Source organism: Somniosus microcephalus, chromosome 1, assembly GCF_052327205.1.
Source record: "Somniosus microcephalus isolate GS21.2 chromosome 1, FLI_Smic_1.0, whole genome shotgun sequence".
In the NCBI taxonomy this organism is placed as follows: Eukaryota; Metazoa; Chordata; class Chondrichthyes; order Squaliformes; family Somniosidae; genus Somniosus; species Somniosus microcephalus.
In genome coordinates this window covers 253104566-253120910 of record NC_140987.1, presented here as the reverse complement: position 1 = coordinate 253120910, position 16345 = coordinate 253104566, and the positions used below count along the sequence as shown (strand labels likewise).

The 16345-nt window shown below is 47.6% G+C and overlaps 1 protein-coding gene across 3 annotated transcripts in view; it reads right to left on the bottom strand.

Moving 5' to 3' along the window:
• The window catches only part of megf10 (multiple EGF-like-domains 10), a 267435-nt gene that overhangs the window by 87150 nt on the left and 163940 nt on the right, over positions 1-16345 (bottom strand). For all 3 annotated transcript variants that reach the window (XR_015078906.1, XM_085992076.1, XM_085992069.1), the window contains exon 9: positions 3182-3394. Coding sequence is in view for 2 of the 3 variants with exons in the window: in XM_085992076.1 (XP_085848202.1) it covers positions 3182-3394 (213 nt within the window). In the remaining variant the exon portion in view is untranslated. The remainder of the gene's footprint in view (positions 1-3181; positions 3395-16345) is intronic.

Below are 16345 nucleotides of genomic sequence, written 5' to 3'. Positions count from 1 at the left end.
GACTGGTCAAGAAGGTAAGAGCCCATGGAATCCAGGGTGCCTTGGCACATTGGATACAAAACTGGCTTAGTGGCAGAAGGCAGAGGGTGATGGTCGAAGGTTGTTTTTGTGACTGGAAGCCTGTGGCCAGTGGGGTACCACAGGGATCGGTGCTGGGTCCCTTGCTGTTTGTGGTCTACATTAATGACTTGGATATGAATGTAAAGGGTATGATCAGTAAGTTCGCGGATGATACAAAAATTGGTAGGGTGGTAAATAGCGAGGAGGGTAGCCTCAGTCTGCAGGACGATATCGATGGGTTGGTCAGATGGGCGGAACAGTGGCAAATGGAATTTAACCCGGAAAAGTGCGAGGTGATGCACTTTGGGGGGACTAACAAGGCAAGGGAATACACAATGAATGGTAAGACCCTAGGCAAGATGGAGGGTCAGAGGGATCTGGGTGTGCAAGTACACAGATCCCTGAAGGCGGCGGAACAGGTGGATAAGGTGGTAAAAAAGGCATATGGGATACTTGCCTTCATTAGCCGAGGCATTGAATATAAGAGCAAGGAGGTTATGATGGAGCTGTATAAAACACTGGTTAGGCCACAGCTGGAATACTGTGTGCAGTTCTGGTCGCCAAACTACAGGAAGGATGTGATCGCGTTAGAGAGGGTGCAGAGGAAGTTCACCAGGATGTTACCAGGGCTGGAGCGCTTCGGCTATGAAGAGAGACTGGGCAGATTGGGTTTGTTTTCCTTGGAGCAGAGGAGGCTGAGGGGGGACATGATTGAGGTGTACAAAATTATGAGGGGCATAGATAGGATGGATGCTGAGGAGCTTTTTCCCTTAGTAGAGGGGTCAATAACTAGGGGGCATAGATTCAAGGTAAAGGGCGGGAGGTTTAGAGGGGATTTGAGAAAGAACTTTTTCACCCAGAGGGTGGTTGGAGTCTGGAACTCACTGCCTGAAAGGGTTGTGGAGGCAGAAACCCTCACAACATTTAAGAAGCATTTGGATGTGCACTTGAAATGCCATAGCATACAAGGCTACGGGCCAAATGCTGGAATATGGGATTAGATTAGGCAGGGCTTGATGGCCGGCGCGGACACGATGGGCCGAAGGGCCTCTATCCGTGCTGTATTACTCTATGACTCTATGAGAGAGAGAGGGGAGAGGGGCAGGGAGAGAGGGGCAGGGGAGAGAGAGAGGGGGGGGCAGGGAGAGAGAGGGGGAGGGAGAGAGAGAGGGTGAGGGAGGGAAAGAGTGAAGGGGTGGGAGAGGGAGGGAGAGCTCGCCTTCTTCCTTCCTTCCTTCGGCCGCCGCGATTCAAACTCTCTCTGTCTCTCTCTCCATCTCTCTCTCCTTCCCTCTCTCTCTCTCTCCTTCCCACACAGACAGACAGACAGACAAAGAGAGAGAGACAGATAAAGAGAGACATTCAGGGCACGATTTTAATAGCCCCGAGGAGGCAGGTGGGCAGCGAAAATCAGAAAAAATAGCTTCAGACTGCCAACCCGCCTCCATCTCGCCCCCACCCAATCTTCGTGAGTGTCTGTTTAGCTGCTCCCAAACTGACCCGATGGGAACCGGTGGGAGAGGTAGTTAAGGCAGTTAAGAGCCTGTTAACTGCCTTGCTAATCCTATTTTTAAAGTGGTTTCCCATTTTCGTGCTTCTGGCTCCTGTTTCCCGTCTTGTCAGAAACAGGCCAGCTGCAAGGAGACGAGTTGCTGGAGGACATGATTTGTAGTAATTGGTGCAGCACTTTAAAAGCGCCCCTGAAACATGGCTGACATTCAAATGCAACAGCTTTGTTGCTGGAGGTTTGGGATAAGATTTTTCAAATCTATTGACCTTGTGACTGTTCAAGCTGACACCCATCTGCAGTGTTGCCTGATTGGAATAATTTCAGGCCACTTCGACTGTGTGCTTGCAAACTTCTTGCCTCAACTGAAATCTATAGCAACAGGATGGGAATCATTTACATCCCCTCATCCTGGTCGTCAGATTCGGAGGAAATGCAGCCGCAGCAGCGCCACAACCAGCCATAACAGCAGCACCAACACCAGGAGGGCCAACCTCCTCCTCACCCACCTGATGCTGCACTGGACACAGGGCACCAGCCCCTGACAAAATTGGTGGCCGGGAAGCATCACCATGGCCAGATTTTCTTCACTTGATGCTGGCTGCCACATGAAGCGCTAGGTTGACACCATCCCACACCAGCACCATGAAGCATCCCTTTAATGTCCAAGCCATTCCATGCACACACATCACTATAGCAGGGGGCATGGGGGGCGGGGGAGGTGGTAATTATGACTGAACAATCACAGGAACTCAGTGAGACGCTTCTCAGTGCGCGCTCAGGTCTGTCTATTAAGGGGCACTTTTGGAAAAAGGTATTACACTGTATGACAACACATTACCAGAAACTCCACATGGACTTTGGCTAAACCTCTCAAGTACCTACCCTTGTGTGTTGTTAGTTGGTATGCTTGCAGTAGGATGAGGGTGAGTGTGAGGGGTGGCAAGTGAGATGGGGAAGTGATAAAGTAGATAGAGAGGGATGGGTAGAGTTGCAAGGTAAATTGGTGTCCTGGGGAGGTCTCTTCCACCCTTGGAAGGGAAGAGAACCTCCCTGTGTGCATATGGAGGCAGTCATTGGAGAGCTTGGGTGCAAGTGTTCACCTTTCTGCAGTGACTGTCAGTGTTTGCAGCACCTCAATGTTGTCAAACACTGACAGATCAACCATCAAAACAAAATTGTGCAAGGTCCTGTTAAGGAAATGACGTCATGAGACCCGCTTCCTGTTACTGTTAATTGCCCGGTAAGCCCGCAGGGCGGGTATAACAAGACCAATCAAGGGGAAATCACGTCTGCAGAGCGGAGGCAGCTGGGGGCGGGACCGGAACCCGGAAACCAGCTGACCCGCCCCCATCTCGCCTCCAGAATTAAATTCGTGCCACAGAAACAGAGTGAGAGACAGACAGAAATAGTGAGAGACAGCAGGAGAGAGAGATAGAGACAGACAGAGAAACAGCGAGGGAGACAAAGAGAGACAGACAGATAGAGACAGTGAGAGAGAGACAGACAGAAAAACAATGAGAGGTAGTGAAAGTTCGTACTTTTAACATTTGCAAGTGGCATTTTCACACTGTTGGACGGTTTGTTTTCCCACTTGCTGCTTAACAGGCTTACCTCAGTGTAGTTTGTGGATGGCAGGGGCAGCGCTTGTCACACTTTATTCCGTAGACTCTGTCAGGACACATCCGAACCTCGCAAGAATCCCCCGTGAAGCCTGGTTCGCATAGGCACGCGCCGCTGATGTGGTAACATACGCCTCCATTGAAACAGCTGCATCTCTCAGCACAGTTTTCTCCATACATGCCAAAGGAGCATTGATCCTGGCACCTTGCAGAAAATAACACATCGTTGGGGGAAAAAAAGTTACAACCGATTGCAGCTTTTTAAATCAAGATGAAATTGCATAGGACAAGGGCAGCAGGCGCATGGGACCACCACCTCCAAGTTCCCCTCCAAGTCACACACCATCCTGACTTGGAAATATATCGCTGTTCCTTCATCGTTGCTGGGTCAAAATCCTGGAACTCCCTCCCTAACAGCACTGTGGGAATACCTTCACCACATGGACTGCAGCGGTTCAAGAAGGCGGCTCACCACCACCTTCTCAAGGGCAATTAGGGATGGGCAATAAATGCTGGCCCTGCCAGTGACACCCACATCCCATGAATGAATAAAAAAGAAAACTGAGTGACAAAGTAAAACTACCCTGCTGTCTGAAAATAGATCATCTGTACTCAAACAGAGAAGTTACCAGTTTTTTTTAAATAGTTAATTTTATTTTTAATAAAAAGTGTGTATTGGTCTGATATGCCAAATATAGACTCATGAGTTCGCAAAATGTCCTTCTAGGTGGTAGAGGTCGTGGGTTTGGGGGCTGCTGTTGAAGGATTATAGCCCAGTCTTAGCGGAGATGATGATCACAACACAATGATGCTTTGGTTTGTTGGTGATTTATCTTGTCTGAGACTCAAGGTTTGGACAAAGCCTACTCTATTCCTGTTATGAATTCGGAAAACCTTGTGACATCGAGTATTGATCGTCAACGCCACTGAACTAATCCTTTTCTGTCAGGAGATACTTTTGGACCATTTGAAAGTGGATTGATGGATTGTTAATATCCGCACTGTCTCTGAAAGAATTAATGTGTTATGTTTCAATGCAGTGTTCTATTAAATTTCTAAAAAAGAAAAGAATTCCCAAAAAGCAAATTGGACTGCAATTCCCTGTCCTCTTGCTCCCATGAAGTTATCCATATATAAAAGTTTTTACATTTAGATCTGTAAGATAATATTCAAAAGACACGTCAAGGACAAGACTTTCATGACTGGAGGTTTCATTGTGCTACATGAGGGGAAAGAATGATCGATAAATCTGAGTTTATGGTGTTTGCTTAACAAAATGGATCAATTTTACTTTCAGCGCAGAGATCTAAATAATCAGTTTAACGGTACTCTGCTGAAAGATCCAGCACAGCAGCCCAAGAAAGAAAATCAGAATACAAGAGAGAAAGAAAGAACATTTATATAGCGCCTTTCACCATCTCAGGACATCCCAAATCGCTTTACAGTCAATTAAGTACTTTTTGAAATAACAACAGAAAATGCTGGAAAAACTCAGCAGGCCAGGCAACATCCGTGGAGAGAAATTAGAGTTGACGTTTCGGGTCGAAAGCCTTTTTCAAAACTGGAAAGGAAATAAAATAGATCGAAGGCAGGGCTGTGATAGAACAAAAGAAGTAAAGAGACATTAAGAGGTATTCAAAACCAGACGAGGTGGTAATAGGACAAGTGGAGACAAAAGACGGCTGAGATTTCAGATTTCCAGCATCTGCAGTATTTTGCTAAAGTACTTTTTGAAGTTTAGTCACTGTTGTAATGTAGGAAACGCGGCAAGCAATTTGCGCAGAGCAAGCTCCCACAAACAGCAATGTGAAAATGATGAGTTAAACTGTTTCTAATGATGTTGGTTGAGGGATAAATATTGGCCGGGACACCGGGGAGAACTCCCCAGCTCTTCTTCAAAATAGTGCCATGGGATCTTTTACGGCCACCTGAGAGGGCAGACAGGGCCTCGGTTTAATGTCTGCTCTGAAAGACAGCACCTCCAACAGTCCAGCACTCCTTCGGTGCTGCATTGGGAGTGTCAGTCTGGATTATGGGCTCAAGTCTCTGGAGTGGGACTTGAACCATGAGAGTGCTATCCACTGAGCCACAGCTGATACATAGAGCTCAATTAAAGTTTATAAGCCCAGCAATCCCAGTAGCGGGATGACTAGTACCAAAGAAGCAACATAACTACAACACACATGGATGGTTGTACAACAGAGTTGCCGCCATCCATCATTCAAAGCCACAAAGTTTGAAACATTTAATCATGAATCACCACATTAAAAGGGATAAATAGAAAGTTTTTATCCTTTAAATAACTCAAACTTCTTTTCATTTTTTGTTCCAAAATTTTAATTTTAGATGAGTCATCTGAAACTAATTGAACCCAAATGTTCGTTCAACATCTGCTCTCTGCAAAGAAACAAAATATTCGACGAGAGCTGAATAGGGCAAGAACAATAAAACAAAATACATTGAGAATTACCCGCCTCACCACAAGGGCTGCAGCTGCTCAGGAAAGCAGCCCACTGCCAACTCCTCAAGGCAAATAGTGATGGGCACTAAAAGTGGACTTGCCAATGTCACTCGCATATCGAGAATAAATTAGAAAAAAGCTTCTGCGCTAACTTAAATATCAGCAGCTCACATCTTACGTAACTTGTAAAAATGCTCAGAGTTTCTTCTGCTCCACCGCCATAATCAGGAAGTGCAGTGGAAACCATGTTTGTGCGCGTAAGTTTAATATTCTCATCCTTGTATTCAAATCCCTGCATGACCTCGTCCCCCCTCCCTATCACTGTAACCTTCTCTGTCCCTACAACTCTCCAAGAGCTCTGCATTCCTCCAATTCTGGTCTCTTGCACATCCCCAATTTTAATCACTCCACCATTGATGGCCATGTCTTCAGCTGCCTAGGCCCTAAGCTCTGGAATTCACTCCCTAAACCTCTCTGCCTCTCTCTCTTCCTTTAAGACACTCCTTAAAACCTAGCTCATTGCCCAAGTTTTTGTCCTAATATCTCCTTATGTGGCTCAGTGTCTGATAACACTCCTGTGAAGCGTTTTGGGACGTTTGACCACATTAACAGTGCTATGTAAATGCGTGTTATTATTACGATAGCAAAATACTGCAGATGTTGGAAATCCGAAATAACAACAGAAAATGCTGGAAAAACTCAGCAGGTCAGGCAACATCCGTGGAGAGAAATTTGAGTTGACGTTTCGGGTCGAACCCTTCTTCAAAACTGGAAAGAAAAGAAACTAGATCGAAGGCAGGGCTGCGATCGGACAAAAGAAGTGAAAGAGACAAAAGAAGTAGAAGAGACAATAAAAGGTGTTCGAAGCCAGACGAGATGGTAATAGGCTGAGATTAGGTGTGAGGTGTACTGGCAGGGCAAGAGATAGCTGCCAGGTGGGAGAGTGAAACAAAAGGAAAGGGGGGGAGGGGGGGAAAGGAGTGGAAAAATTACAGGTAAAAAATTAATGGGGGCCAAGGTTATGATCTGAAATTGTTGAACTCGATATTGAGTCCAGAAGGCTGCACAGTGCCTAATCGGAAGATGAGATGCTGTTCCTCGAGTTTACGTTGAGCTTCCGTGGAACAATACAAGAGGCCAAGGACGGTGAGGTCCGAGTGGGAATGGAGCGGTGAATTAAAATGACAGGCGACCGGAAGCTCGGGGTCACCCTTACGGACTGAACGGAGGTGTTCCGCAAAGCGGTCACCCAATCTGCGTTTGGTCTCCCCAATGTAGAGGAGACCGCATCGTGAGCAGCGAATACAGTATACTAGATTGCAAGAAGTACAAGTAAATCGCTGTTTCACCTGGAAGGGGTGTTTGGGGCCCTGGACAGTGGGAAGGGGGGAGGTATAGGGGCAGGTGTTACATCTCCTCCGCTTGCACGGGAAGGTGCCAGGCGAAGGGGAAGGGCTGTTTGGGGTGATAGAGGAGTGGACTAGGGTGTCTCGGAGGGAGCAGTCCCTACGGAATGCTGGAAGGGGAGGGGAAGATACGTTTGGTGGTGGGATCACTTTGGAGGTAGCGGAAATGCCGGAGGATGATCCGTTGAATGTGGAGGCTGGTGGGGTGAAAGGTGAGGACAAGGGGAACCCTATCATGGTTCCGGGAGGGAGGGGCAGGGGTGAGGGCAGAAGTGCGGGAGATAGAACTGACACGGTCGAGGGCAGTGTCAACCACGGTAGAGGGGAATCCTCGGTTGTGGAAAAAGGAAGACATGTCTGAAGCACTGGTGTTGGCATCGTCGGAGCAGATGCAGCAGAGACGGAGAAACTGGGAGAATGGAATAGAGTCCTTACAGGAGGCGGGGTGGGAGGAAGTGTACTCCAGGTAGCTGTGGGAGTCAGTGGGCTTGTAGTGAATATTGGTCGATAGCCTATCCCCAGAGATCAAATCAAATCAAATCAAATCATCTTTTATTGTCATTGTTAGTGCACAAGTGCAGTACAACGAAATGTAGGCTTGCGGCTCCCGAGAGTGTACATTTAGATTAAGACATTTAAACATTCAACATACATTTGGCTTGTAATACATTAACATAAACATAACCATAATAAAGTGCATTGGCAGATGTGCAGGCTTTAGAGTTTATTTGTGGACTTCAGTAGGATGACAGCCCTGGGAAAGAAGCTGTTCCTAAATCTGGTTGTACGGGTGCGAATGCATCTGTAGCATCTCCCAGATGGCAGGAGGGCGAACAGACTGTGGCTGGGGTGGGTAGGGTCTTTGATGATGGACCGTGACCTCCGTAAACAGCGTTTCTGGTATATGTGCTCTATGGTCGGTAGCCGGGTGCCGGTAATGCGTTGGGCAGTTTTGACTACCCGCTGCAGGGCTTTCCGGTCATAGTGGCTACAGCTGCCATACCATACTGTGATACAGTTCGTCAGGATGCTCTCTATTGTGCAGCGGTAAAAGTTAGAGAGGATCAGGGGTGACAGGTTACATCCCTTCAGCCTCCTTAGGAAATATAGGCGCTGCTGGGCCTTCTTCACCAGAGAGGAGGTATTGAGGGACCAGGAGAGGTCTTCCGTAATGTGGACTCCGAGGAACTTAAAGCTGTCCACCCTTTCCACCACAGCCCCATTGATGTGGATGGGGGTGTGACTTCTGCCTTTAGACTTCCTGAAGTCCACAATGATTTCTTTGGTTTTCTTGATGTTAAGGGCCAGGTTGTTATCGGCGCACCACTTCACGAGATGCTGGACCTCCTCCCTGTAGGCTGACTCATCGTTGTTGGTGATCTGGCCTACTACCGTGGTATCATCCGCAAACTTGATGATGGTGTTGGAACCATGAACAGCCACACAGTCGTGGGTGAAGAGGGAGTAGAGGAGGGGGCTCAGCACACATCCTTGTGGGGCCCCCGTGTTCAGGGTTGGAGGGGGGGAGGTGTGGTTACCTAATTTGACAGACTGGGGTCTGTTTGTTAGGAAGTCCAGGGTCCACTTGCAGAGGGAAGTGTTCAGGCCAAGAGTTTGGAGTTTGGTGGCCAGCTTGTTGGGGACGATAGTGTTGAATGCTGAGCTGTAGTCTATGAATAGCATTCTGATGTAGGTCTCTTTACCATCTAAGTGATTCAGTGCAGAGTGTAGAGCAGTTGTGATTGCGTCCTCCGTTGATCTGTTTGCATGATAGGCAAACTGGTGTTGGTCAAGAGAGGCGGGAACACTGGCTTTGATGTGAGCCAGGACCAGTCGAGGAAGGGAAGGGAAGAGTCAGAGATGGACCATGTGAAGGTGAGGGAAGGGTGGAAATTGGAGGCAAAGTGAATGAAATTGTCTAGTTCGGGGCGAGAGCAGGAAACGGCACCGATACAGTCATCAATGTATCGGAAAAAGAGGTGAGGGAGGGGACCCGAGTAGGACTGGAACAAAGATTGTTCCACATAGCCCACGAAAAGGCAGGCATAGCTAGGACCCATGCGGGTACCCATGGCAACACCTTTGATCCTGTTTATGCTTTAGAAGGTGCTTATTAGAAGCAGCCTAGGGGCAGACACTCTGTGTAAGACTCTCCCTTGCTTGATATTATGAAGTTATGAAGAGTTTTGATAGAGTAAATAAGAGAAACTGTTTCCACTGGTAGGAGGGTCAGTAACCAGAAGGAAAGGAAAAAAAAGACTTGCATTTATATAGCACCTTTCACGAGGTCCCAAAGCCCTTTACAACCAATGAAGTACTTTTGAAGTGTAGAAATTGCAGGAGCCAATTTGCGCACAGCAAGCGCCCACAAACAGCAATGTGATAATGACCAGATAATCTGTTTAGTGATTTTGATTAAGGGATAAATATTGACCAGGACACCGAGGAGAACTCCTCTGCTCTTCTGTGAAATAGTGCCATGGGATCTTTTACATCTGTAGGATCTGTTCCTTCCCCCCCCACCCCCCACCACCGATGGTAAAAACTGGACTATGAAATACAAAAACCCCGAACGGCAGAGCCCGCAAAAAGGGCTCGGCACTAAAGGGTTAATTCAAACATTGCAGCTGAAGCTACGACTGGATCACAGACAATCTAAAATCTGAAGAAGAACATTTGCATATTCATGTACCTTAAGGGGTTACATTGTTCACCTTGGACCATGGTATCAGTGCAGGCCTAGACAATGGGCCGGGCCTTGAACCATTTGAATACGAATGCTAACAGAAACCAACAACTTCGCACATGCAGTCACTTTGGGAAGGTTGCATTGTCAGAAAGATATCTCAAATCAGTGGACAATACCAGGGACAATTCACACATTTTTGAAACGGCCATCGTATGCTCAGGAGGGGGCCAGGAAATGTATTTCAAGATTGGTTTTGGTTTAAAGTAAGATCACTTCGAAGACAGTGGTGTGGGAAGCCAATGGCAGAACAGCGAACAGAGAGATTTGGGCCTACAATCAACTCCAAGAGACAGCCGATCGGGAGTGGTGATTGTACGTTTCAGTCAAATCATAGAGGGGGCTTTTATGATTGAGTCTGAGTAAGTTTGTGAGTTTCAGTCAGATCACAATAAGAGTTTTGTGATTGAGTCTGGGTAACTTTATATGTAACAGTCAAATCGCGGATGGGTTTAACTCTGTCATATTGTGTTGATGCAAATGACCCTTGCGTAGGGGTTTGTATTTTGGGGTTGTTAGCCTGATATAAATCGTAGGGATTTATACTGGGGAAGTAATGGTGAGAGTGTGTTCAATCCTATCTTCTATGTTTCTATCTGAATTTGGATGATCAGCCATGATCTCATTGAATGGCGGAGCAGGCTCGAGGGGCCGAATGGCCTACTCCTGCTCCGATCTTCTAATAAATAAATGAACCAAAGGTTGAGCCAAAACCCTGTGTGTATTTCGTTCTTATATATCCTGACGTCCAAGAACTGTGTGTAACGGGGGACCAGTATCGGAGAAAACCCTTTACACATCACCCTGAGAGAGCAGACGGAGCCTCGGTTTAACGCCTCATCCGAAAGATGACACCTCCGACAGTGCAGCGCTCCCTCAGTCAGCCTAGATTTTTGTGCACAAGTCTCTGGAATGGGACGAATCCACAACCTTCTGACTCAGGGGGGAGAGTGCTACCAACTCAGCCACAGCTGTCAGCCCAGATTTAAGGTAATTGGCAAAATAACCCAGTCGGAGGGCGGGGGGGGGGGGTGGGGGGGGGAGAGAGATGAGAAGAAATTGTTAAAGGTGCTTTATAAATGCAAGTTGTTGTTGTTAGCACAATTTGATCCTGACATTTTTGAGAAATTACTGATCCATTCCATGAGTCAATGCAGAAGTATCTTGTAGCTGGTGATAAGCTACATACAAATGACATCAGGAAACATTCCCACTAATAGCTATACTGCAAGCTACAACCTTTTAGATGTAAAAAGCAGAATTATTTACACTAGAGGCATGTTCTAAGGCTGAGCCACCGAGCTGCATCTACCTCCCCATTACGTTTGCCTCAGTCAATCGAGACTAAATGGATGAAGGCATGCACTCTCCACGGGAATATTAGGCAACATTTGCAGGTTTGAGATTGCTAAGTGCATGTTCAACAGCTGAACAAGTGGCCCAGCAGCATTATTGCACTATGTTAGCGCTAATGTTAAGCATTAGCTGTAATACATCCGATCGCACAGAAAGCAGACAGAGGAGAGTTGCTGCTTTCCTGCGAGATTGCGAAAGAGCAGACCTTTTGGCTCTTGTTTAATGCATTCTCTGGTTAATTGTATCTCCTTGTTTTTAGCTGTGTATTGATGGCCCAGATTTTCCCGGAGTGGGTCATCTCTAGCGTGCCCCATTAGTTACTTTTTCCCTTACCCCTCAGCTTCAATTAATTTCGCTCTGCAAGTTGCTGGGAGTGCGAGCTGATAATAGCGAGGGCACCGGGGCATCTGGGACCTCTGTGAACAACAGGACCAACAGTCTATCTCCTCAACCAATGAGATTTTCAGGGTTAAGAAAGAAACAGAGGAACGACGGAGAAGGAAATCGGATGAATTAGAGTCAAATCAGGTACAGAAAGAGAAATAAAGGCCTCGATTTCCCCTACCTCGGCGGGTCCGGGGCGGGCGTCGTCGGTGGCAGATCCTGACCCCGCTGCTGGCTCCAGCCCAATGATTTTCCGCTGATTGGGCTCGTTAACCCCACCCAGCGCATTTCCCGGCCAATTGAAGGATGTGGGTCTGATGACGTCACTTCAACCGGTTTCCTTAAAGGGACCATGCGCAAATTGATTTTGACAGTTGTGCTGTCAGTGTTCTACACCATTGAGGTGCTGCAAACACTGACAGGCACTGCACAAAGGTGCACGACTGCACCCAGGCTCTCCCATGACTCCCTCCACAGCACGTAGGGAGGTCCTCTTCCCTTCCCACGGGCGGAAGAGACCTCCCCAGAAGGCCAACGCAGCCTGGTTGCACATTGCACGGGAGGGCACAAGCAGGGATGTCGTCAGGAGCACCAGGCTGCAGTGGCACAAGCCTTTCAATGATCTCAGTAGATCACGAAATGTTACTACAAAGCCACATTCAGCCTCATCCTGCTGTGCCACTCATCACATCCCCATCACTCTGCCTTCCCTACCCTACTCCTGTACATCCTCACTCACACCAACTTACCTTGCACCTCCACTCATCCCTCTCTATCTGCATTTTCATTTCCCCATCTCACTAGTCACCCCTCACACTCATCCTCATCCTAGTCCAATCATACCACTAACAACACACAAGGGTAGGCACTTGGATGTTTTAACCAATGTCCGTGTAAAGTTTCTGTTAATGTGTTGTCAAACATTGAAATCTTTATTTTCAACACTTTGCATTCTTGGACAGATCTGTGTGCACCTTTGGAAGTGGCTTAGTGAGTTGCAGTGAATGGTGAGACATAAGGGTAACCCCCACCCCGCAATGGTGATGAGTGTGAAAGGAATGGCTTGGTCATTGTAGGGATGCTTTATGGTGCTGGTGTGGGGTGGTGCCAGCCTGGTGCATCATGTGGCAGCCAGGGTGTACAGCGTCAAGTGAAGTAAATCTGGCCATGGTGAGGGCATACCTGGCCTCCCAGGCAGCAATGTGGTCAGGTGCTGATGCCCTGTGTCCTGTGCAGCATCAGTTGATTGCGGAGAAGGTTGGTGTTGTTGTTGGTGCTTCTGGTGTTGGGGCTGATCATGGTGGGATTCTGAGGACCAAGGTGAGATAGTTTCAAGGTCACTGATGCTGATGTAATAGATGGCAGGTAAACTTGAGATGACAGAAGCGATCAGTCAATGGTGAGAGAGGTTGTTCTAATGAGGTGACACTGGATAGAGAGTTTGCTCCAAACACTTGCAACCTACATAAAGCTCAATCTGTTTTCCAAATGCAGTAAGCAACAGCTTTTGAGCTTGGCAAGTGAACAGCTGTGAGATAGGAGCTTTTATAGCACACTAGCTGGGGGGGGGGCCCGGTGTTGCCTGGGCTTTTTTGTGGAACGGCAGTTTACAGGGCCGCGCGGTTGACGGCCGGCCGCTGCCGCTCCCCCACTCTGTGTCTCGGGCCGAGCGGTTGTCAGGCCCGGCCCAAGTGAGGCAAACTCACCTCCTGCTCCGGTGGGCCGGGAGCGGGATACTGTGCCGGAGCCGCAATGTGGGGGTTTGTTGTGCTGGTGCTGTCGGTATGAAAATAATGGCAGTGACGTTTCGGGAGGCTGCAGGATTAGGCCCGCCCACACACGGAATGAAAGGCCCCCCGTGACGCACCGATTGGTTAACCATCAGGTCACTGAACTGTAGGATTGGTCAACCATCACGTCACTCAACGCTAATGAGCGGTAGGACTGGTCAACCGCTAATGAGCGGATTTTTGAACTTTTTTGTATACTGTCTGAACAATTTTTGTCTGACCAAAAAGTAAATACGCCTATGACACTCCCCTGATCATAACCTTTCTTTTGATATTAACATATGTGTAGGTACACTCTATAACTTTTGAGTGTATAGCGGACAGACGGACAGACAGACAGAAATAGCAACAGGAAATGCTGGAAAAACTCAGCAGGTCAGGCAACATCCGTGGACAGAAATTTGAGTTGACGTTTCGGGTCGAACCCTTCTTCAAAACTGGAAAGAAAAGATAGATCGGAGGCAGGGCTGCGATCGGACAAAAGAATAAAAGAAACAAAAGAAGTAAAAAAGAGCCAATAAAAGGTGTTAGAAGCTAGACGAGATGGTAATAGGCTGAGATTAGGTGTAAAGTGTACTGGCAGGGCAAGGGATAGCTGCCAGGTGTGAGAGCGAGACAAAAGGAAAGGGGGGGGGGGGGAAAGGAGTAGAAAAATTACAAGAAAAAAATGAAATAGGGGCCGAGGTTATGATCTGAAATTGTTGAACTCGATATTGAGTCCGGAAGGCTGCAGAGTGCCTAATCGGAAGATGAGGTGCTGTTCCTCGGGTTTACGTTGAGCTTCCGTGGAACAATACAAGAGGCCAAGGACGGTGAGGTCCGAGTGGGAATGGAGCGTTGAATTAAAATGACAGGCGACCGGAAGCTCGGGGTCACCCTTACGGACTGAACGGAGGTGTTCCGCAAAGCGGTCACCCAATCTGCGTTTGGTCTCCCCAATGTAGAGGAGACCACATCGTGAGCAGCGAATACAGTATACTAGATTGCGAGAAGTACACCTGGAAGGGGTGTTTGGGGCCCTGGACAGTGGGGAGCTATAGGGGCAGGTGTTACATCTCCTCCGCTTGCATGGGAAGGTGCCAGGCGAAGGGGAAGGGCTGTTTGGGGTGATAGAGGAGTGGACTTGGGTGTCTCAGAGGGAGCGGTCCCTGCGGAATGCTGAAAGGGGAGGAGAGGGGAAGATACGTTTGGTGGTGGGATCACTTTGGAGGTAGCGGAAATGCCGGAGGATGATCCGTTGAATGTGGAGGCTGGTGGGGTGAAAGGTGAGGACAAGGGGAACCCTATCGTGGTTCCGGGAGGGAGGGGCAGGGGTGAGGGCAGAAGTGCGGGAGATAGAACTGACACGGTCGAGGGCAGTGTCAATCACGGTAGAGGGGAATCCTCGGTTGTGGAAAAAGGAAGACATGTCTGAAGCACTGGTGTGGAAGGTGGCATCGTCGGAGCAGATACGGCGGAGACGGAGAAACTGGGAGAATGGAATAGAGTCCTTACAGGAGGCGGGGTGGGAGGAAGTGTAGTCCAGGTAGCTGTGGGAGTCAGTGGGCTTGTAGTGAATATTGGTCGATAACCTATCCCCAGAGATGGAGACAGAGAAGTCGAGGAAGGGAAGGGAAGAGTCAGAGATGGACCATGTGATAAATATAAATATATAGACTTATATAAAGACTTATATATAGACTTATATAAATATATATAGACTTATATAAAGCAGAGACAGACTGCTTTATATATATAGATTTGCAGCTGTCAAGTAATGAGATGATCCCATGGTCATACAAGTCTCGACCTGCTTACCTGACGTGATTCCCCGAGCAGCGTGGACCCCGTGGGCAACCTCGCAAAATGGTAAGTTGAGCTCAAAATTACCTAATTGCACCCCCCCCCCCCCCCCCCCCGCCGCTGCATGTTGGGTCTGTTCAGCCTTGGCAAACCCGACATCTGGGAAGGTAGCATGGCAGCGGGATGACAGCGGGTTCCCAATCCACTGTCAGAAAAAAACATTTTTCCACTCGACCCGCCACCAAACGTGCCTGCTGAGCCCTCAAAAACTTCCCCCAAAGAGAAGGAAAGATTGGATTAAGAGAGAGAGAAAAAAAAGAGCAAGGAAAAGGAAGAAAACATTTATAAATGTAAAATGCAAAATTTTTTAAATCTCTAAAAATGTACTACTGCAGGAATGAGACTCCACAGTTTCAATTGTTCCCTTTCTGGGCCTGAGAGGTTGTGGGGCATTGCAGGAATATAAGTCTCCTCATTAAAAGGTCCTTATGCTATTCAGTATTAGCCCTAATTTTCTGCGACAAGTTTAATGGGTAATTAATGCGCAAATGCAGCAATTTCATCAAACTCACGGGGGGTTGAGGGTGAGATGCTGTTTTTGCAAGGCTAACGGCGGAGCGGCGCAAATCGTCCAGCAACTTGAGGCGATTCACAACTCACGGGGAATCTCTCCCTCGCCACAAGCTGCTGGACGATTTACACATCAATAACAGCGAGCGCCACTAAACTCACCGTTATTTTGGCAGCAAATTCTGGCCCAATGTCTTACGTCTTTTCATGAGTTGTACCATTATTACAAGTGTGAAACTTCACGTTTTATTCCATAAAATTTGACACTAATTATAGTTAAGCACCTGAGGGAAATATATACCCCATTCTATCAAATTAGACCAAGTCATTTACAAAACAGAAGTAAGCTTGTTACTATAAAACAGACATCAACTTTAGACCAGTTCATATGACTCAATAGCTGAACCTATTTGGAAGCTGGCCAGCAATTCTGTATGTTGTTATCCCTATGTTACCTCTGCGAAAACAGAGCAACAATAACTTGTATTTATATAGAACTTCTAAAATAGCAAAATGTCCCAAGGCGCTTCACAGGAGCGTTACCAAACAAAATTTGACACCGAACTACATAAGGAGATATTTTGACAGGTTGGTCGAAGAGGTAATTTTTAAGGAGCGGCTTAAAGGAGGAGAGAGGTGGCAAAGTGGAGAAGTTTAGGGA